At 40.0% G+C, this 23,326-nt stretch overlaps 1 protein-coding gene across 1 annotated transcript in view; it reads left to right on the top strand.

The window, feature by feature from the left end:
- AGPS (alkylglycerone phosphate synthase) overlaps nt 1–23,326 on the top strand; it is a 334,984-nt gene that overhangs the window by 66,838 nt on the left and 244,820 nt on the right. Inside the window, exon 2 of the mRNA XM_073633833.1 lies at nt 17,988–18,077. Coding sequence (XP_073489934.1) covers nt 17,988–18,077 — 90 coding nt within the window. The remainder of the gene's footprint in view (nt 1–17,987; nt 18,078–23,326) is intronic.

The following is a 23,326-nucleotide window of genomic DNA, read 5'->3' as shown; positions in this document are numbered from 1 at the left end:
TTCTCGTTGTGTGTTTAGCATCATTCCAGTGACAAGTAGAATAGAATGACAAGTAGAATGGTGTTTCCAGGTTAAAGGTGATAGCAGGTATGGTTAGTGATCAAAATATTGATCAAAAGAGAGGAGACTGTAAAGGAAATTTTGTAATTTCTGTATATAATTGTATTCTATTTTCTATGTATTGCACGCTGCCCTCACTGTGCACACGGCACTAATAATGTTTTCATTACGTTTGCATTCTTTCAAGTCCTGATTAGAATTAGTCTGCCTATGTTACGCCCCTTGTTACCATAAACGTACAATTGTAATATTAATGTGATACCTACGTAATCATATATATAAAAACCTTCACTACGTCATAATAAAGCAGAACAGTTATTTGTAAAGATGCGGAGTGTATCTTTTGTGTCTGCCCTACTGCAGTAGTTATAATTTGGAACCACTAATCAATATGAGGATAGGAGTTGCCCATCTATAAATTTCCACGTCAGTATAATTTTCATACATTTCTATAGGGGCTCATAGACCTGATGGACCACTCCTAAGAATGAACAGTACATAAACCGCCAAGAATGCATTTTTTTTTTTTTTTTTTTTTTTCAGCAATGGACTTGGTCTCAGCCAGTTCAGGCAATATATCCTTTTCCTGAGATCAGCTTACCAAAGGATGTCTGGACAGGTAATCTGAGCACCTGTAGTGTGCTCACAGATCCATAGCTCCGCTCCAGACTGGCCTCACATGAGCAACCTCGGTGCCAGCCATCAGTCCATCTCCACTCTTCATTGACACTAGGAAAAAATCAGCTGTACTCCAATTGGCTCATGCAGTATTTTTAACAAGCCGTACGCTGACTGCGCACAGTGAGACCCAAAACCAGCCTTCCTTGATGCATTTCACCACTCTTGGCTTTCACTATCCTTGTGAGCAAGCCAGGAGTGGTGAAAGGCATCAAAGCACACGGTTTTTGGGTTGGAGACATCACTGTATGCAGTCAACGCTATGATTATTAATGCTCCAAGAAGAGCTAATTGGAGTGGGAATGATTTTTTTGCTACTTACCTGTAGTTTGCTTATACACCTGCAATATGCTTCCATCACTGCGCCTTAGAACCCTTGCCCCATCAAAGTATCTTATTGTAGCAAAAAAAACCAAAACCGTGTAAGGCTCCTTGTACAAGGGGCATCTAGCTACTTCCTTACCCTGTTTCCCTGAAAATAAGACCTAGCGTGATTGTCAGTGATGGCTGCAATATAAGCCCTACCCCCCAAATAAGCCCTACCCTGTTTCCCCGAAAATAAGCCCTACCCTGAAAATAAGACCTACAAGGACTTTAACTAGAGCTTATTTGGGGGGTAGGGCTTATATTGCAGCCATCACAGACAATCACGCTAGGTCTTATTTTCGGGGAAACAGGGTATTATCCTTCTCGTGCATGTTTGTTGTGGGATCGAATGTTCAACTTACTACTCACATTAGAACCCTTGTACATGAGGTGTATAGAACCCCGTACATGCAATTCTGGCATCTTGGCGCACGTGGGAGTTCAGCATGTCCGTCTATGACCAGCTTTAATACGCTTCGGCTGAACACTGTAGCGTCTGGTACTCGTGTTTTAGAGCTTTATTTTTTTGCGACAAATGCCCTTTTCCCCCACATATTACTCAGGAGAAAGCCATATAGTGAAAGGATGTGCTCTATTCCTGGTGGCTGACCATTTCCAGCATTTAAAGCCATTGGCTATCTCCCCCCATTATGAGTTATTGGAAGGGACATTGCTTAAAAGTCATCCTGATGCATATGGAGCTACCACCTATTACTAAAACATCCACCTGGCTCACTCCTGGCAAATCTGGTTGTTTCTGCTCTCTAGATTGTACCATATTGCCATATGCTTAGCAAGCAACTCTGTCTACACCCGCAATCGGGAAAATGTGTATAAACAATCAGCCAAAATAAAATGGACCACATCCTACATCCTTCACTCTATGGCTCTCTCCTGAGTAACAAGTGGGGGGGGGGCATTTGTCTATGAATGTATAAGGCCCTGGATGCGAGTAAATTCAAAATATTTAAATGCATTAAAAGAGAAGTGTGGGTTTCTTTTTTTTTTCAGAATCATACTTACCTAGGTAGATGCAGCATTGGTCCCCCGCCGGCTCTAAAACTGAGAGCTGAGCGATCAAAAACCACTGATCGCTCGGTTCTCAGGGCTCCCTGAGCAGAGAGCTGGTGAATGCCGGTCGCCGCTGTCTGCTCTGCCCCCCTCACTCACTGGAGCGCTGTTGAGGGGGCAGGAACGGTCGGCTCACTGAGAGTTGAGCCAAGTGCTGGTCCAGGCATGTGGGTGGATCCCGACGTCATTGTCATGATCTTGCCCGAGCCTAGACCTGCTCTGTGACGTCCGCCTACAGCAGGCTTCAGCCTTCACCCTGTCTGCTGAAAATGGGCTACAGGAGAAGTACAGTCAAATGAGCTTTGGCTGTACTTCTCTTTTTAAGAGTGTAAATAAGGTTCAGGAAGGCAGTATTTCAGGGTTCGACAAAACCGAGGCGCAAGGTCGCAATGGCGACTGAAAATTGCATCCTGGAGCCTAGGTAACAACTGCAGCAGTGATCTCTCGTGTGGCCCACAAGCGTCGGGCTGGCCCATAATTGAGACTGCGGCTTTGTGGCCTGCTGGAGCGGGATACACGCTCCTATCTGCGAACTGGCGCCCTCTGGTGGACAGTGCTCTGATGAGCGCGGCTTGCTCTCACTGCCTGCCCACCCACCTCCAACATCATCTTCCCAGGTTGACAGCTGGGCTTGATCGGTCGTCCTTTCCATACCTCTGCTGAGTGGATGGGGAGTGCAGTCCATCAGAGCCACCTCATCAGCGCCCATCAGGGCGGCCTCATCATTTTTTATTTTTTTACTTTACGTTTTTTTTTTTTCGCTTGGCACCAGGCGTGAGCAATTCCCTTTTGCCTGATGCCCTGGACATGCAGTTCTGGGCGTTGGGCAGCTTATTTAAAAAACTGGCTCCTAACTTTTTTTAGCTGCCACCTAGATTCTAAGCAAATTTGTCAAGCCCTGCAGTATTTTCAATCTGAAGCTAAGATCAAGAACACGTAGACATGACCTCAAACTAGCAGGAGGAAAGTTCAGAACTAATGTTGGAAAGTAGTATTTTACTTTTTTTAAACGTGATAAACTGTAAGGTTTGAATAAGCCCTGGCATGTGACCATGATCCTCTATGGCCAGTCTCTAGGTTATAAATGTTTGACACTTTTTTGCTAAATTTTTAAATTTTTTAAGTTTCTGTTGAGAGGAATGTGATGGGCTGGGGAGTTGTATACCCTACTTGATATGTATGCTTTTGTACACACTTGAAGCCACCTCTAGCAGCAGTGAAGTTGTTCAGCTCACCTTACTTCCCCCTCCCAGCAGTGACTTGGCACCCAGCCACCCTTCTGTTCTCAAATGAAAGCACAAAGCAAGAGATCTAAGGCCCCAGTTACTCTATGATGCACACGAGGCAACATGCAAGTGGTCGCTTTTTGCGCATTGTTGCACTATATGCATGGGGCAACCCATTCATTTCAGTGGGCTGCACGATGCGTGACTTTTTTGAGCTTTGTGTCTTTTTAACCATTCTTTTCACTGCGTGAAAAACCAAACCTCTTCTTGCCGTGTTTGGTGTGCTATTAACCATGCATCACACTGCAGGTGTGGCACGCCTTTGTGACTTTTGTAAATGCTTGATAGCGATTTTGTGCACCTCCTATGTATTGCTATAGTGTGAATGCAGTTTAAGAGGGTTGACAGGTTTAGATGAGCTACTAAGAGTGCAGACCTAAATGGTTTCAGTACTCTGCTGTGGACTTTGAGGATGAAACACTCCAGAATACCTGTATCTAAAGAGATCACCACTGATTATTTTGTTTTATAACTCATTTTCTACTTGTTCGAAATATGTAAATAGCTGAATGTTCATAGCCTGCACAGGTTTACTTTATCCTGACCCGTGTGTGTGTTTTGTATTGCAAATTTATTGTTAATTTTAATTTTTAATATTAGTTCTGATGTTCTGAAAGGTTTTGTTTGCAGGCTGCTCCTTTTTTTTTTTTTTTTTTAATCTTTTTATTGGTGTTAAAGACACATCCAAATGAGCAACACAAAACACAATAAAAAGCACAATAATGACTCCCACGTGGGTAACATAGATGTACGTCAGTAAAACTCAATATTACATTCAAGCGTCAGTCACTATTACGCTAAATGAGGTGTGGATCCCATGGATGGAGGCTGGAGAGATGGTGTAGACGCCAACCCCATGCTCCCACATACATGCTGAAAGAGAAAAGACATAAACAAAACCTATCTTGCCCACAACTACGAACCTTCATGGAGGAGGTATAGTTATATGAGAGTTCGAACTAGGGGGGGGGCTATCATTTATTCGGACTCTGTTACACCCATCTAAGTCGTGGATGGTTCCTCTAACCATTTTGACCATACTTTCTGGTATTTTTGGGGACCGCCTCTGTTGTAGTATGTATCCTTGTACAGGGGTAGGCTTTCGTTCACCAGCTGCTTCCAAAAAGCAATGGTAGGTGGAGCTGACTTTTTCCAATGAAGTGTAATGCTCTTTCTGGCATAAAACAGTAAAAGGCTCACCATAGTGCGTCCCGCGACAGTGGGAATCAGCTGTTCAACAAGACCCAACAAACAGACAGATATAGAAAGCTGTAAGGGGATAGCACTGATTAGACGGATGCATGACATCACTTCCTCCCAAAACCCAGTAATAGCTGGACAGGTCCAGAATACATAGGTGAAGTCCCCCGGAGTCCCTCCACATCTCCTGCACTCCGGGAGAGATTGGAGTCTTGCAGGCTGCTCTTGATTAAATTTATCTTGACAGGCAGTGAGGTGACCAGATGTTCAGATATGAACGGAATGTCATAATAACTAACTTAGATGAAAACTTTACAGTAATATTGAGTCTGCCATGATAAATAGACTGTGAAAATAGAGCTGCACGATCCATCGTTAAAAAAAAAAAAAATCGTGATCTCGATTCAAACCCCCCCCCCCACTATCTCTATGCAGAATTTCCTGATTTATTCATGTAACAAGGCTCACTCAGCTGTCAAAAGTAAAAAAACTGGGCAGCCTGCCAAGTTTTTCACAACATTGTCTGCTGGTAGATAACTAGAAACATTGTAACTTTGTTCTTGGATCAAAGGAATGAACTTTGATCTGGATGTTTTAACCACTTAAAGACACTTTTACTGACTCTTGTTGCTTAGAAAGTCAAAATCAGTATAGTATAGAAAATTACTTGGAACCCCCAAGCATTATAGATAGATAGATAGAGATATATCTATCTATCTCTCTATCTCTATCTCTATCTCTCTATCTCTCTATCTCTCTATCTCTCTATCTCTCTATCTCTCTATCTCTCTATCTCTCTATCTCTCTATCTATCTCTATATCTATCTATCTCTATATCTATCTATCTCTATATCTATCTATCTATCTCTATATCTATCTATCTATCTCTATATCTATCTATCTATCTCTATATCTATCTATCTATCTCTATATCTATCTATCTATCTCTATATCTATCTATCTATCTCTATATCTATCTATCTATCTCTATATCTATCTATCTATCTCTATATCTATCTATCTATCTATCTCTCTCTATAGAGAGAGAGAGAAATATTTTTTAGCAGAGACCCTAGGGAATAAAATGGCAATTGTTGCAATATTTTATGTCACACTGTATTTGCGCAGCGGTCTTTCAAATGCAATTTTTGGGAAATACACTTCAATGAAGTAACAAAACTAAACAGTAAAGTTAGCCCAATTTTTTTGTATATCGTGAAAGTTGAAGTTATGCCACGAGAATCGTGAGAGAATCATGATCTTTATTCTAAGCAAAAAAATTGTGATTCTTGTTTTTAGCCAGAATCGTGCAGCTCTGTCAAAATTAAGTTTATTAGGAGGTTGAAGACGATCCATATATTACACCAAAGAGCACAACAAATTTTAGTATAAAATAAAGTATAAATTCTTGGTTAGGCGTATGTACTGTATTTTAGATGTGATGAGGACACCTCAAGTGCTGCAATCTGTATAATGTTTTTGGAAACCTAGTGTTACCTCTGTATTGAAATTGTAAGCTCATTGTACAGTTTTTTTTTTTTTTTTTTTGTGAGCCAGGTTGCAATGGGCAATGCCGGCCAAGTATGTTTAATATCATTGTCTGGCTTCGTTGATATACACTTTTAGGGATGTTGATACTGATTCTTGAGAAATCCTTTTTTACTGGGAATGTCGTCCAAAACTCAATATTGGGCAAACTGCTGAAATAGAATTAAAATATATACACCTGAAATATTTCACCTGCTGGAACATAGTAGACTGCTCGTCTTGTGAGATTTACTTATGCCCAGTACACGCAATGAGATTATCAGACGAATGATAGTCTTTTTTTTTTTTTTTTTCGCATGCTAATCTCAGATCGAATCTGATGAGTTTACCAAAGTCACAAAAAATCGCGTACGACAGAAAAAAAATTCCGAAGTGTTGTCATGTGTTTTAATGCATCTTGTATTGCGTTTTCGAGTGACAGCTGTACTGATTGAACGAAAATCGTAAGATCTGGCATCGTACAAATTTTTTTTTTCGTGCATATCCCATTAAAACATATCAGATGAACTTTCCTGATCGGCTCTTGAAAGCTCTGTACTAACGATCAGGTTATCGTACGGCCGCTCTGAAATCGGTATTTTTCGTTCAATTCTTTGTTCGTGTGTACTGGACATTAGTGAAGGGAGATGTTCAAATATAATCACACAAGAAACAAGCGCATGCGATTCGGGACAGATTAGCAGCTCTGTTAGCATTCAGGCCTACTCATTTGTCCCTAATCAAATGTAATCGTAATGTAATGTGCGAATACATGTGAAGAGTTGCGTAGCTGGTTATTGAGTTGTACAGGCTGCGTGGCCACAGCTGATCGCAATCACCTTGCCATACCTGCCACAGAAATGCACTGATCTGGGTGGTATTTAGACCTGGATGGCTATGTGAATGAGCCCCATTGAAGCAACGCTGTACATGCGTGATATCGCTGACTGCAGGGAGCCTCTGAGGCCTCTTGGGATGTGTGGCGTGACATTAACCACTTCAGCCTCACAAGATTTGGCTGCTCAATGACCAGGCCATTTTTTGCGATACGGCACTGTGTCGCTTTAACTGACAATTGCGCGGTCGTGCGACGTTGTATCCAAACAAAATTGACGTCATTTTTTTCCTACAAATGGAGCTTTCTTTTGGTGGTATTTGATCACCTCCTGTAGTTTTATTTTTTTGCGCTATAAACAAAAAAAGCGACAATTTTGAAAAAAAACACTATTTTGTACTTTTTGCTAAAATAAGTATCAATTTTTTTTTTTTTTTAAAGTTTAGGCTGATATGTATTTTTTACATATTTTTGGTAATAAAAATTGCAATAAGCGTATATTGATTGGTTTGCGCAAAAGTATAGCATCTACAAAATAGGGGATAGATTTATGATATTTTTATTTTATTTTTGCTTCCATTGACTTCAATGGGGAAACTCGCTTTGATATGCGAGTACTTTGGATTATGAGTATTCTCCTGGAAAGGATTATGCCTTTAATCCGAGGTTCCACTGTATAAGAGCCCTTTCACACTGACAGCGCGGCTGCATTAGCGCTAAAGCGCCTGAAAAACGCCTCCAGTGTGAAAGTGGTCTAAGTGAAGTTACTAAATAAGAATGTTTGTGGGGTGTTTTGAAGCTCCCAGTAATCCAAGATACTAGTTGATATGTACAGAGACAAAACAGGCAGGAAGTTTATAGCAAAGCAATTCTGTCAGATGATCTGCGGTCCCTGGAGATTGGCGGAACCTGTCCATATGTCCAAATACTGTAACTGCTGACTGTTAAGGCCTCATGCACACTGGACATTAAAATTAACGTTCTAAGAACAACAGTAGCTTTGTAGTGAGTTTTTGCAATAACGTTTATTAGCGTTTTTTTTTTTTTTAATGGATCAAAATGGTTAAACGAGCCGTGTTTTTTTAGCGTTTTTTTTAGGTGTTTTTTCAGCTGAAAACAGCTGGAAAAACTCCTCTCAGAACTCACTAGTTTTGAGGGTTTTTTTTCCAGCCAAAAAACAGGATAACATGCAGGAGAGTTTAACTGTAGAAAAAAAAAAAACGTCTGAAGCCAAAAACAGCAGCTGTAAAAACGTCCTGTGTGCATGAGACCTAATAAGGACTTTTGCCTGTCCAGGGAGCCCATGATGTCGGCCCTCCGAGGCCGATCCATCCATCAACATGGGTGCAGGCGCTGCCATTGTAACTAAGGGAAACTGGCTGTGGAGCCTTTAGGGTTCACAGCCGGTTACCTACTGCGCATGCACGAGTTGTGCGGCGCTTTGTGAATGGCCCCGTCTTCTGTGAGGCACACAGGTCCCAGAAGGCAGCGGGGGAGAAGGAGGAAATGATGTACTTCACCGCAGCCGGGCTAAGATGGAAATACATTTAGTACTTCATAAAGGGTAGAAAAAAAAATGGATATAGAGATATAAATATATTCTCCAAAAACGAGGGGTGGAGGAGGGGGTCTTTAGTTTAAGACCACCTTGTAAAAGTGGGTGGAACTCCACTTTAAGCTTAGCTGTAATACTTTAGCCTAGGGATAGCTTCCACCATTTGCACCTATAAGAGCAGATTGCACAGCCGTTTCTGCCATACCTGTACATCCTATTTATTACATGTATTTACCTGTATATAGCGCCAACCATGTACACAGCACTTTGCAAACTGTACGTTCACATCAGTCTCTGTCCTTGAGGCGCTTACAATCCAAGGTCCCTAACTCACATTCATACATACTGGGGCCAATTTAGACAGGAGCCAATAAACCTATCAACATGCCTTTGGAATGTGGGAGGAAAACCCAGAGCACCGGGAGAAACCAACAAGCACAGGGAGAACATGCCAACTCTATGCATGCAAGGACCCCAGTACTGCAAGGCAGAAGTGCTAACCACCGCAGGAACAGGCATGGCCCCATTCACGTGGTAATGCAGTGGGATTTAGTGCATCCTTTTTTGTGCATTGGTTAGAAAACCCTTTTATTTTGAATATCTTTTATTTTTAATATTTTTATTTTGAATGGGCTGTGAGTGCACTGAGTGCACTCAATGATGTCAAAAAAAAAAAAAAAAGTAGGTCCCACTCACTTTTTGCTACCATTTGCATCTATGCTGTGTAGTGCACTAAAATGTATGATGGGCTGCAATTAATAATATATAGTATGTTTTCTAATAAGTGTAGTGGTGTAAATGAGCCCGTAGATACACTTTAAGGACTCGTTCACACCATTCTCTGCATTGCCACTCGCTGGCATGTGTGTGGTGTGGTGGGGGCGAGATTAGTGCAGTGGTGATGCGCTGAGCTCTACACATTTCTTTTTTTAAACTAACTTTATTTAAATGTCACCCAGACGTCTCCTAAAGTTCAATTGCTAGCCGCACAGTGTGAGGCAGTGGATTGCCTTGAACTGCACTGCGCTGAAAAAGGTACTGCATGCAGAAACTTGTTCAGTGCACTGTGCCCGCACACCACTGCAGTGCATGAAGCGGGTACATAGGAGACCAGGTCATTTTTGTCTTGTCCATGCAGTGCGTCTGCACTGGAATAGGCCCCCAACGCAGTCCTACCCCATGTGGCGTGAACATACGTTAAAGGTCCATTTACATTTGTATGGTGTGGTAGTGCATTAACATGCGTTGCGTGACGGCAACCCATTGAAAACAATGAGCTGGCAGTGCCAACATTGAAAAATATCAGACGTGCTACACTTCAATGTATTGCATGTGTGTAGCATTAAAGTGGATGTAAACCCAATGTCATCCTTTCTAAACTACTGCCATAGGGGTTATCTATAAGGATATACATGCCTCCTTCATGTATCTTTACCTGTCAAATGTCTCCCCTCTGTCTGTTATGAGACCCGAAAAACTGCAATTTCTGTGGGTGGGTCTGTTGTCTGGAGCTCGGTGGGTGGAGTCATGATGTCAGTAGAATCCCCGCCCACCTCTACACTCCCCTTGTCAATATGCATTTTCTCCTGTGTATTTCTTACACTGAACTTCTGCTATGATCTCTAACATCCAGTGAAAAGACAGGAAAGTAACCACATGACTTCAGCATGCCAAATCATGGTGAGGCGTGGAACAGCCAATCCTTGCAGAGCTGCTGAAGAAAGGAGTGGGGGTGGGGAATTAAAAAATAATGTATGTCTTAGGCTAGTGCACGAGATATGTAAATCACCTGTCACTCACAGCAAGGGGGAGGATTTGACAAAGTTTTTAATCAGTTTGTCAAGTTTTATCTTACTGAACAATAAAAGAGGATTGCTCAGAGCTGGATTAACTCTGTGTGGCAAGACTGGGCTCAAATGATAGGAAATCTTATACTCTACAGTAATATATATATATATATATATAATATATATATATATATATATATATATATATATATAAATTCGGGTTAACATCCACTTTAAGGTGCTGTACAGGTATTCAAAATGAATGGCAGCTCAATGCATGTAACGTGTTGCTGTGTGTTGCACTAATGATGTTGCAAGACATAGCTGTATATTGGCACTTGGGGTTTATTTACATTTTTGCTTTGCATGTGAGTTAATGCATATTGTCCTGCATTGATGTGCATTTCATTTAGGCCTCATGTAAACTGCTGCTGGTAAATGGCTGTTTAGGAGCAGTTGGGAGTTTTTTTTTTCAGGTGCCCCTGAACTCCGCATATGTACACAGAGTCGTTTACAATCTTTTCTAGGCAGTTGAGTTTAGAGGCATTTTTTGGAACGCAAAAAAAATGCGTTCAGAAGCTGCGTTTACAGGCATTTTAAGTGCTAAACGTGGTAACTTGCGTTTTAGCCATGTTTCGTTGTCGTTTACATGCGTTTTTCATTTTTGGCTATTTAAAAAAACAGCTTCTTAATGCTAAACGTGGCAAAACAGACGTTTTAAACATTGGTTACTATCTGTCAAGTTAAATCATTAAGGAGAGGTTGTAAAAACGTCCCGTTTACATGAAGCCTAAGGCCCCTTTCACACGAGGCGGACTCCGTTTCCACAGAGTCCGCCGGCTCAGCGGGAGATCAGTCCTTTGTTCTCTGCTGAGCCGGCGGATGACAGGTCCCTCTCTGCTCACTGAGCGGCTAAGCCGCCTATGGAGGGATCAGACGAAAACGGACAGCATGGTCCGTCTTTATCAGATCTCACCCAATCCGATCCGCCAGCGACGGACCTGGACTTAGGGCCATCCGTCTGCTTTTAGCGGATCGGACCGGGTCGGATGTCAGCGGACATGTCTCCGCTGACATCCGCCGCTCCATAGACTAACATGGAGCGCCCGTTCAGGTCCGCCGTCAAAACTGACAGGCGGACCTGAACGGTCCGATCGTGTGAAAGGGTCCTTAGGCCTCATGTACACTGCTGCTGGTAAACGGACGTTCAGAGGCAGTTGGATGCTTTTGTCAGCTGCCCCTGAACTCATCCAGTGTTATCCTATGTGTATATGTACACAGGTTTGTTTTAATGTCGTTTTTAGGCAGTTGCATTTATAGGCTTTTCTTTTGAAGGCAAAAAATTGAGTTCAGATGCCGAAGTTTCCGGCGTTTCAGATGCCAAACACGGCTAAACGTGGTAACTTGGGTTTAGCTGCGTTTTCGTTTACAGGCATTTTTCATTTTTGGCTATTTTGGGAAAAAAAGTGTTTTTTTCTAAACGCAAATATGGCAAAACTGACGTTTTAAACGTTGGTTACTATCTGTCAAGTGAAATCGTTCAGGAGAGGTTGTAGAAACGTCCCGTGTACATCAAGCCTTAAGCGGCCCGTTGAAATGAATGGGCTTCTATGCACATAAATGTCCCAATTTTTGGACCTGCCAAAAACATTTGTAGTGCATTGCCATGTGCCTTTGGATTTATTCAAAATAAATGGCACGGCAGTGTGTCAGTGCAAGTGACATGCTTTGTAACCCATAAATGTAAAGCATCCTTTGAATATTTGATGCAAGCCGATGCTTTTATTAGCCTGTTGCCCAAAATTCCAGTGCATGTTTTCTTTATTGTTTTGACTACTATTTATCCAGCATACCATCATAAGGACAATTTACCAACACTAGAGCTTCCCCTATCCAGCCAATCAGGTGTTGCCTGTCAGCGCATTATTTATTTTATTTTTTTTTTGTCGGTCACGGTTCTGTTTTTTTGTAGATCAGCCCCAATGTGGCCAAGTAAAATTTTACAACAGCAAAAAAAGATAAAATCTGGAGCCAACTGACGCCTTTCTTCTGATTTTTTATTTTATTTTTTTCTTCTGAACTAAGCAGAATCTTAAGAAAGCACGTTGTTGCTGTAATGTATAAATGTCGCCCTCCCTTGTGTTGAAGAATATTTTAGCTAGGGCCAATGCCTCCCTTTCATTGTAATATCTGTTTGGTGTGATTGAACAATGAAGAGTCTGTGGGTGGGTTCTACTAAGAAGAATAGTGCGGCAAAGGAGGTGGTGTAGAATGGAGTAACACTGCCACTTAGTGGCCAACAGTGTGTAATGTTTATGGATTTTTTTTTTTTTTTTTTCTTTTTAACCATTTGGAAACCATTTGACGGGAGGGGCTTTCCTTTGTGACGACGCACAGTGAGCTGTATTTACAATTGGCATAGAAATTATTTATTTTTAATGTGCTCGAGTCATAATTCCAGTTTGCAGCTGCGGCCTTAAAGCCTAGAGCTATAATATGGTGCGTGGAAGCAGCCTATGGCTGCAGCGATGGGTGTGCCTTATATCCTCTATTCCCCCAATCTCCGAGCTGCTGATTATGCAGGATGGTTCATACAGAGGTTCAGTACCTTGGTTGACCTCGATCGATCTCTTACTGCTCCCCGTGCTTTTTCAGTTCTCCGCTTTGCGATCTATCCTTTTAAGAATGTGCGTTGCTTAGAATAGATCTTTACTAGCAGCAATCAAAGGAGCCAGTGTTCTTGAAAGTCGCAAGCTGGACTTGTCATACTGCAGTCATGCTTTAGCTGTTCTCTTAGAAGGTACATCACATTGCTTTAATGTCCCACCTCATCTAATAACAGCTTTGGAGCTGGCAGCCCATCGGGACAGATCTCTGGAGATGTATTCCTGAGAATTCCCTTATCTCACAAATCAAGATTGTACATGCAGACAGAGCTTGTAGACTAGAGAGAAAATGACAGATTATAACTTCTTTCCTAATGATATGAAATTGCCCACCCTATTGCATGTCAATAGATGTCAAATTAACCTGAAATGAGACAAAGGATGAACTTCATAGTGGTGGTCTGCTTGTTATCTGCAGCCTTGGAATTCACCTAGTGGGCTTTGGCACAACCGGCCCCCTCTGTGTAGCAGCATTGCATGCTGTAAAAATTTCTCCATGACAGGTTATGAATCAATCAGACTCCTGTAACTGGTCTCTTAACGGCTGCAGTAACAAAAAAAAAAAAGTAAAAAAAAATAAAAAAAGATGTTTTTCTTATTCTTCCCATGTAGAAAACAGGCAGACAAAAAATGGGGAGAGACCTCAACCTCATTTAGGGCTCGTTTACACTTGCGGTTGTGGTGGCAGTAAAAACAGGCAATTGAGCTGTATTTTCGCCTCCTCTTCCCTTTAAGCTGCAAAGGCAGTCCTACGGCACTGTACACATGCTGTAAAAATAATTGGCCTCCCTGTCGTATTCAGTGGTCGATACCACTGCCAAACATGACCCCATTCAAGAGAATAGGGCCACACCGTAATTGTATGTAATGCACTTGCTTGTGGTGCAGTTATTTTCAGGGCTATAACGGGCAGGAGGCAACCCTACTGCCTATCGCCTCCTCAAACGGCTCTGAAAACGATCCAATGCAGATTGCTTTTCAAGGGGTAATGAGTTCTAAGGGTAGCAGCAAAGTCCGGTATTTACACAGTTTAAATTAAAGGGGTAGTTTTGGTTCTTTTCAACCCCGCCACCCACACTGCCACATTTTGCACTTTTTTGGGAGAATGGGGGGGGTACCTGGTTTTGACAAGTACCCACTCTCGTTTCGGGTCAGATCACTGCGGTGATCTGAGCATAAGTTTGGCCCCTCCTCCTTCCCCTGCAGCCTTCTGGGATACATCACAGGTCCCAGAAGACTGTGGGGCTGTTCACACAGCGTGCGCATGCACAGTAGGAAACCAGCTGTGAAGCCCCAAGGTTTCAATGCCGGTCTCCCATTACCTAATATGCTGGCGTCTGGATCCGAAGCTGATTGAAGAATCTGCTCAGGTGAGGACTTCTAAGTGTCCTTTTATTAAAAGTCAGCAGCTACGGTATTGGAACTTGCTGACTTCATTTATTTAGGGGAGACTGGAGCTCCTCTTTAAAGTGGGCAGCACAGTGTCTTAACATCTCTGCTTTACAGCACTGGGACCAGGACATTATCTGCATGGAGTTTGCATGTTCTCCTTGTGCTTATGTGAGTTTCCCAGGTTCCTCCCACACTTTAAAGGCATGCTGGTAGGTTAATAAACTCCTGTCTAAAACTGTCCATACACAGATTTATTTTTGTCTAATTCCTGCAGAATCAGCCAAACTTTTTTTTTTTCTGTGGATGGCCCTGACGACACCACCAGAATCGACAAAATTCATCTTGTCATCGGAGCCGAGAGGAAAAATCTCAGCCAAGTAGCACCTTTATCCATTCAGGTTCAGTCTTTGGGTATTCAGGCATCTGCTGGAGAAGTGGCTTTTAGAATACAGTAATCAGAACGGCAGGTTCATCCATCCACACTGTTCTGTTCACCATGGATGGGGGGAATTTGGGCGATTTGTCTCATTCAGCCAGTGTGTTGTCACATTCTGCATGCCAGTCCCAAGTCCGAACAGATAGGGAGGGCCAAGGAAAGACCTGATGACCTAACATGTTAAAATAAACTTTCTTGGCATTTTCTTTTTTTTCTTTTCTTTTTTTTTTTTTATGGAAAAAGGCCGTCTGATATATCAGACATGAAACCAATGGCGTTCCTCTACAGAATTCTGGTAAATACAATCTATGCATTCAGGGGCGCTCGAAGCATCAAAAAGGCACAAAGCACAGACTGATCTGATGGGCTGCAGTATCCGGGGGGGTCGTTCAGCCCAATGCGGAGCAAATTATGCTACTTTACAAACTACTTTAAGTGAGTTTAAATCGCACATGTGTGCACCGAGCTATTGGTAAAGATGCATGTCATACAATGTTTTGCAGTCAGCAGCACATTTGTCTTTGCTAAGACACATGTGTAATCCACATAGGGGTTGAAGCATTTACAACATCTGTAATACTCCCGTCACTCGATTAACATGTGTTGAAAGAAGAGGAAATCCAGCCACAGCTGTCTGATGAGGGATTGGGGTGTGATTATACTGCCACCTGGTGTCCAAACCTGGCAGTGTCTGTGTGACCTGCATTTCACACCAGTAAAAGCACGGACGCACCAGTGCTGCGAAGACCTGTGCACAAGCCTGTATTTATTGTACTGGAGTTGGTTTTCTGGTTTGTCTAATTTGCCTGCTGCTTGTTTCTCTTTCATTTCAGTCTCATGGAATTTTTTTTGTTCTGAATATTTAGGTTACTATAAAGGCGATCGGTCAGATATTTTGGCACAAAACCCAAAATCTAAAAACTGAGGATGTCATGCATATTGTTGTTTGTACTCTTTAATCCCCTTTATGCTCATGTTAGTTTTTTTTTTTATTTTAATTTTTTTGTTTTTAAAGGAAAGCCCATTTCTTCAAAAATTATTTAAAGCCAATCTACATGTAAATATTAACCCCCACCTATCCATCACCTCTAACCCATTGTATGTGTGTGTTTTTTTTTTTTTTTTTCTTTCTTTCTACATAGTTAAAAAGTACTTATTTCACAATGTCTCTTGCTTGGGATTCTCCTGGGTGCAGGGACTGCTGATCAAGTAGTGCAGGTACACCTGTGCCTAGTGGTTCCCTACAGTCCCTTTGCACTAACATCACACCGCTTCACAACCAATAGACACACACATATGTATGTGTGTGTGTGTGTATGTGTATATATGTGTGTGTATATATATGTATGTATATGTGTGTGTGTGTATATATATATATATATTTTATAAACCAGTGATCAGTTTAGTAGGCGGAGAGAGGTGGGTTAATATTTTGCCCGGATTTGGGCTTTAAAATTTATATGTGGCAGAATTTTATTTTATGGTTCTATTGAGGTGTAACAGTTTATCATATGAACAAGTGCATGTCATATAAATATTTCTATTGAAAGCAATAGATGTGAATGGTTTCACATGGAGTAAATGCCCCCCTCCCTACAGTATGCCCACTGAGGGTTAAAAAAAAAAAAGTTGGAGAAAAGTCATTTCAAATATATACATCTATCTATCTATCTATCTATCTATCTATCTATCTATCTATCTATCTATCTATCTATCTATCTATCTATCTATCTATCTATCTATCTATCTATCTATCTATCTATCTAATTTTTTTTCTTTTTTTTTGCTTTGTATAAATAAAAATTATAAAGCAATCGGAATTTTTGAAATTTTAAAAATTATTAAAAAGGTGCCTATTTAAAAAATGTTCTTGAGATGCACAGTCTTGTAATAAATACAAGGTCCAAAGTAATGAAAGAATTGCTTGCGCTCTTGTGCGAACCTCAAAAATATAATTTTTATACATTTTATTGTACATGGTATGAATGGCCCAATTTGCATTTTCAAACATTTTCTGTAACTTGAATCCGTTTTGCCATGTTTATGTTAACTTTCATTATATGTATTAAATAATAATTATAATATATATAGTGAAGAATATACAGTGTGTCTATATCCCTTCAAAACAATATTTAATCTAATAGTTTGAAAAATGAATGTACACACTAATAAGCAAGGAGCACGATCATCAGGCCGCTCTGTGTCTGGATCCATGTTTCTTTTACCAAAGTGATCTAGTTAGTATGTAAATACTTTCTGGGTATGTTAATAGTAAACTTCTGCAGCATCAATGCACAGGACAGCGTTAGACCTCGCTAATTCAAGTAATTGTTATGCAGCTGATGGTCTGCTCCCTGAAAAAGACAAGATTATATATTTTTCAGCTTTTTTTTTTATAATTAACTATCCATCTATCTAGCCCTTCATTTATATACACTGGTTTGTGTATTATTATTTTTGTGTGCTTAAAAAACTTGATATTATTTTTTACTGGTAGATACAAATAACTTTTTTTTATTTTTTTAAAATTTATTTTTAATAAAGGGTCATTTTCTCAAGCCCATCAACAGGCTTATTTTTAGAATACCCTTCTAGCTCTTTATCTAAAAATCTAATTTTTCTAGTGACCTGAGGGTGCAAGTCACAGCCTACTTTACAGAGGGCAACCCCCGTATTCTCTCAATTAATCCAGGGTATATACTTATTCATTTAATTAAAAATAAATAAATAATGATATCCATCTATCTTTCATACAATACTTTCTGAATTTTAAATATACTTTCTTTCCATTTTCTAAAACTTTATCTGGCTACCTTCTAGTTATACCCCGAGTGTGAATTTGATGCCCCTTAGATCTATGCAGGTGAATCTGCTAATATTACCTTTGCTCTGATCTATTTGTCTTTAGAGCTATCCTAAATTATATTGCTGCATGTCTTATCAAGTTAAAAAAAAAAAAAATAAATAAATTCTTCGCACTGGAAAGCTCCATACAATTACTCATTCCAATTAATTGTTGCGTGTTTTTTATGTTTAATTAGGGGATTCTTTCCCCATTTTTCTTTATTAAATTTACTATCAAAACACAGTCGATATCTGAAGGACTGAAATTCTGATTTTCTACACAGGCAGGAGCTTCTGAAGTGGAATGGATGGGGGTATAATGATTCCAAATTCACCTTCAACAAGAAAGGACAAGCTGAATTTACTGGCAAACGGTAAGTCTGAGGTTTTACCAGATTTTCTTTCTTTCTGAGAAATTCTATTTTCACATGGTGTGTGTAATTAAACATTTCTACAATCACAAAGACACCACATGTGTATGCCCTGCATAGTAAGCTGCTTAATCCAGGTTTGATTTTAATTGATTCATTTAGTTTTTCTAGGATCATTGATTATTAGATGTTAATTAAATGGCCCATTTTGTTTACCAAATGTTGCTATCTGTTAAAAACTCTGATATTAATATGTAACTGTTGTGATCACTCGCAGCACATAATTCACTTTTTTGCCTGAAGATGGTGCTATAGTACAGTTAAGCTGCCAGTAGCTGCAGCCTAAGCCTACAAGAGGTTAAATAGCAGAGGTGTGTTTATGCAGATTTACTGCTTGAGTCATACATGACCTCATCCAATAATGCTGTTTGTTTATTTGTAATGCACACCCACTGACCAATGATCGTAGATGCCTTGTACCACCCAATTCAGCTGCTCGCCAATCAGAATGGACTTAGTGCTTAGTGAAGCTATGTGTAAATAGAGCATGAGCTGAGGGCTTGAACAATTTAAAGAGACCAATTCCTTTTGTTTTTTTCTTTGTAGGAAAAAAGCCTGTGGGCTTTTTTTTTTTTTTTTCAGCTCCTCTGCCTCAAAGAAAGAAATCGCAAGAATTACACTGCTGTATCATTAGATGCCTATACTTTTCATATTTGTTTTTAATCATCTGTCTGTAGTGGTGCTGCTTTGAAATGCTAACAAAAGGAAAAAGAAAAGCTCTTTTTTTTTTTTTCTAGGTTATTAACATACAAGAACAGCTATAGTGTTTTACGTCTTATATTTACAGTGCAGAAGTTAAAATTACAAGCTCCTGTGGCCAGCTGCATCTGAATAGTTTTCATTACGAATATTGTTTGGTGCTGTGTAAATATGATTTGACTATTCTTTCTGCTATACTTAACACAGCAAGTATTTATGAACATCTGCTTCATTGGAACCCTCAACCTAACTTCTCTACCTCCCGTGGTGAGGACATGTCTGTAAATATAGAGAGTAGGTATGAGCAAAGGGATTCTGTAAAATTGATTTCATCACTGGCAATATTTTTCTGGTGTGGAAACTCTGAATTTGGTGTACGGAGTTGCTTAGATTAAATGTTCTTGGAATTGACTTTTTTTTTTTCTTTTATTCCATCCCTTTTTTACTATCCCCTTTTCCGTTTGTGTTTTTTTTTTTTTTTTTTTTTTTAATTTCTTCGTCTTTCTCTTTCTTTGGCGAAAATATTCGATATCAAGGCTAATCAGGGGCTACTTTTTTAGGCAAATTAGGTCAATATAGACCATATTTAGAACACATGCATAGGTTTTTCTTGGGCTGACTTTTAACAAGTCAAGAAAGAAACATTATTTTGTGTGTCTGTGTCTAGATATAGATGTATATCTATATTATCTTTCATATATATATATATATATATATATATATATATATATATATATATATATATATATATATATATATATATATATATATATATATATAAAATCTATAGGAGGAATCTTTTTTCGAGAAAACTGTAAACCGTCTAAGGATGCTTTTATGTGCATTTACCCCCTGCTACCACATGTAGGTAGTACGGTCAAATGGTAAGATGAAGAAAAAGATCTAAATTGTCATGGCCTAAATAAGCCTCCACTTCTCCATACCAAAAAACCTAAGTTTAAACTTTAAATCATTTGATTCCCATAGTCTGCAGTCTAATAGCTGTGCAGGTATGTAAATTGAAAAAAGTGTGTATATGTATAAGTGTGTGTGTGCATGTATTATAGCGCCAACAGTTTACGCAGCGCTTTACAATATTATGTGAGTGTGTGTGTGTATGTGTGTGTATATGTATATGTATATGTATATATATATATATATATATATATATATATATATATATATATATATATATATTATAAAAAATATATATTTTATTTTTTTTATCCCTTTTCCTCTCCGTAAACTGGATTTTATTCTTAAATATCATGAATGACAGATGCTCTTTTGCTAGTAAAAATGAGTTGCCTTGCCAGTTTGCACATGTCTAGTTTTTTTGAAAATGGTAGTGCAGATAGGGCTTATACACACCTGCACGTGTGAATAAAAAACCTACTTGCAGAAGTAGTTCTTCTTTTAATCACAGAGCTCTTTCAGCTGCATTAAGCAGCAAGGAACTTCATGGGGCACTGCAGGCTCTATACTGCGGCTCACTGCTTATGATTGGACCATAAAATGTTGGCCTCTTTGTGAGCAACCCCGCAGAAAATGGCGTACAGTAGATGGCAATATCCACTCTCTGTTCTAATCTGCCCCTTAGGCTGCACTCACACACAGGTTTCAGTACTGGGGATGCTTAAAACACATTTTCATCTCTTGCCAGTTGGCCACCAGCACTTGAGACCTCCTTTCCTATTAACTTTGTTATTCTAATCTGGGACGTGCACTGAGCGGAGGACAAGAAATGACCATAAAGGATTTCCGCCCCATCTTCTCAAGAACATATCAATGAGTCTGAAGGAAGAGGAATATTTGGGGAAAGATGGAAAGAGAGTGCAGGCATTGACACCCCCAGGAAAAAGGGTGAAAAGTTTTTTTTTTTTTTTTTTTTTTTTAAATCCGCATGGCCTAAGATTTGCCTTTGCATAGTGATTACTTAAGCAGAAGCTGGCAAAAGTGGTGTGTGTGTGTGTGTGTGTTTTTTATTTTTATTTTTTTTTACGGTTTAATTATGCTTAAAGTAAAACTTTTTCTGAGTAGCTGCCAGTTGCCTGCCTGTTAGGCTGGTTGAGAAAAAAAAAAACAGCTTTGGAAAGTAATCGTCGCATTTGTTATTGAAATTTATTTTGGCAATTTTGTTAAAGAGGAAGTAAACTTCCTCTGCAAACGTTTACCTATAGGTAAGCCTATAAGGCTTACCTATAGGTATTTAGGAGATATTTCCAGTGCATGCAGCCAGTGACATCACTGGCGCCTGCGCTCTGAAGGAACGGCCCACGTGTATCGTGCCTTCCGAGCCATGAAGGTAAAAAAACCTTGTGTGTTCAGCTGCCCCCCTACTACTTACCTGAGCTCCCTCTCGATCCAGCGATGTCCACGAAAACCTTGGCTCTCTGGGGGCTCGCACTCCTGATTAGAGCTATTGGCTCCTGCTGCTGCCAATCACAGCCAGTGAGCCAATCAGGAGATGGAGAGGGCGGGACCATGACTCTGTTTATGAATAGACACACACAGAGCCCCAGATCGGGAGCGTGCTTGCTATGGGGGCACTTAGCAGGAGGGAGTGGACTTTTATATCACTTTAAAATAATAAAAGCTCAACTTTTTACCAGGAAGGATAAGGTTTGCATACAGCATTAGCTGCCTATATCTTTGGATTCATTGCAGGTAACCTGTTTTTTGTAAGTGTGTTTTTTTTTTGTTTTTTTTGTTTTTTTCTATACAGGATTCCAGGTTTACGTTATGATAGAAAGCAGCCTGTCAACAATCTACAAGCTACACATCCAAATATGCCCATCCAGTAAAAAGGGTTCTTCCCATCTGCAATCCATTTTATTAACGCTTTTCAGCATGACCCATGCTGATGATGCAGTAAAAACCTACAATGGCGGAACTAGCAGCCTCAACCCATCTGACAGCTGGCCTGCATACTTTCCAATCATTTGATCACTATGGCAGACAGTCATTGTGATTACATGGCTCTGTTTACAAACAAGTATCTTTGCATAGAGAAGCATTTTGACAGAAGCACACAGATTGTATAAAGTTGAAATAAAAATAAATATATATATATTTATATAATTTTTTTTTTTTTTTGCTTTACACAACGTAACCCGTACAAAAAAAAAAATTGTTTATAAAGAGTGCACTAGTCTTTAAAAATGATTTAGTTGTGATGTAATTATTTTCAAATTACCGCTTATTGACGCTGGCAAACTTTGGCTAGGTATTAGTGACCTCTACAGTAGGTCCTACAGAGTTCTGTAGATTCATGACTTCTTGTAGGTTGTTTGAGTAGTTCCTCACAATGAGATTCTGTATTCTAGTCTAGATTTTTAGTTTTTCTGTTTTTTTTTTTTTTTTTTTTTTTTTCTGTTTTGTTTTTGATTTGCTTTTATGTTTGCATGCATAGAGTGCCAAACATTGGGTGTCTTAGATTTATGGCGTGAATTGGACTTTTGCAATTATTTACAGTCTACTATTTTAAAGAAAGGAATGCGGGGTATGTGCACTTCTTCAGCTATGGGCAGGTGAGATATATATGCTATCGGCTGTATTGGGCTGCCCATTATCAGTCATGCCTTCCCTTCCATTGGTCAGCCTTATCACTAGCTCAGGATGAAAGATGGTTAACTGTGATTCTTCTTGCACAGCCCCACACTTCTTCGCTTGGTGGTAGCAGAATTTTCCAGTGTTTACTTCTGGCCGCTCAATCCCTGAGCCACCCAATAAATAACACACATCTGTTCCTTGCATGCAAAAGTGCCTGGCGCTCAGTAGATAAACCCCAGACAATATTCTTTCTGTCCAGCCCAACCACCCAGGCATCTCTGTGAGCCTCAGACAATAGACACAGTCAGGAGCGAGGGACTGTATATCTTGGCAGGCAGGAGCCGGCTCTGCACGGTTGATGTTGTATTATTGTGTCTTCATTAATTAATAAGTACGTAGGTAAAGCTGGAGGGTTTAAATCAAGCGCAGGGCTTGTAGGGGAGCTGTGTGTTTACCAGGCATGTCACTGAGGGCCATGCACGGTTTACTAGGGAGGTATACACAGATAATGTGGAATATGCCGTCTCTAACAGATCATAAAAGAACACTGATTTAAACATGTTCAGGGCAATAGGGGAAGGCCTTGGACAATGTTTAGCTCAGGCAGGCTAGCTTTCCAGTAAATATTTAAAATGGAAGGTATTTGCACACAAAGTGCTCCCTCCTTCCTTTTTTTTTTTTTTCCCCCCTAAGCATTCGTTTTCAATGGCGGCAGAATCTGTGCTCCATTTTTATTTCAATAAAGGAAATTAAAGCAAGTCGATCATCGTGAAATGTACACTTTCTTCACACATTGCCTGCACAACGTAATGGGACAAGACCCTGTTTGCTTCAGTAAGGGACTTAAAGTGTTACTAAACCCAGGACCCTGCATTCACTATATCTGATCTACCACAGTACACACAGCATGGAAAGGCAATTATTTTAGCAAATATAAACTG

This window comes from Aquarana catesbeiana, linkage group LG06 (genome assembly GCF_042186555.1).
Source record: "Aquarana catesbeiana isolate 2022-GZ linkage group LG06, ASM4218655v1, whole genome shotgun sequence".
NCBI classification, from domain to species: Eukaryota; Metazoa; Chordata; class Amphibia; order Anura; family Ranidae; genus Aquarana; species Aquarana catesbeiana.
The sequence above is the reverse complement of the archived record's forward strand: the minus strand, read 5'-3'. Positions and strand labels throughout refer to the sequence as shown.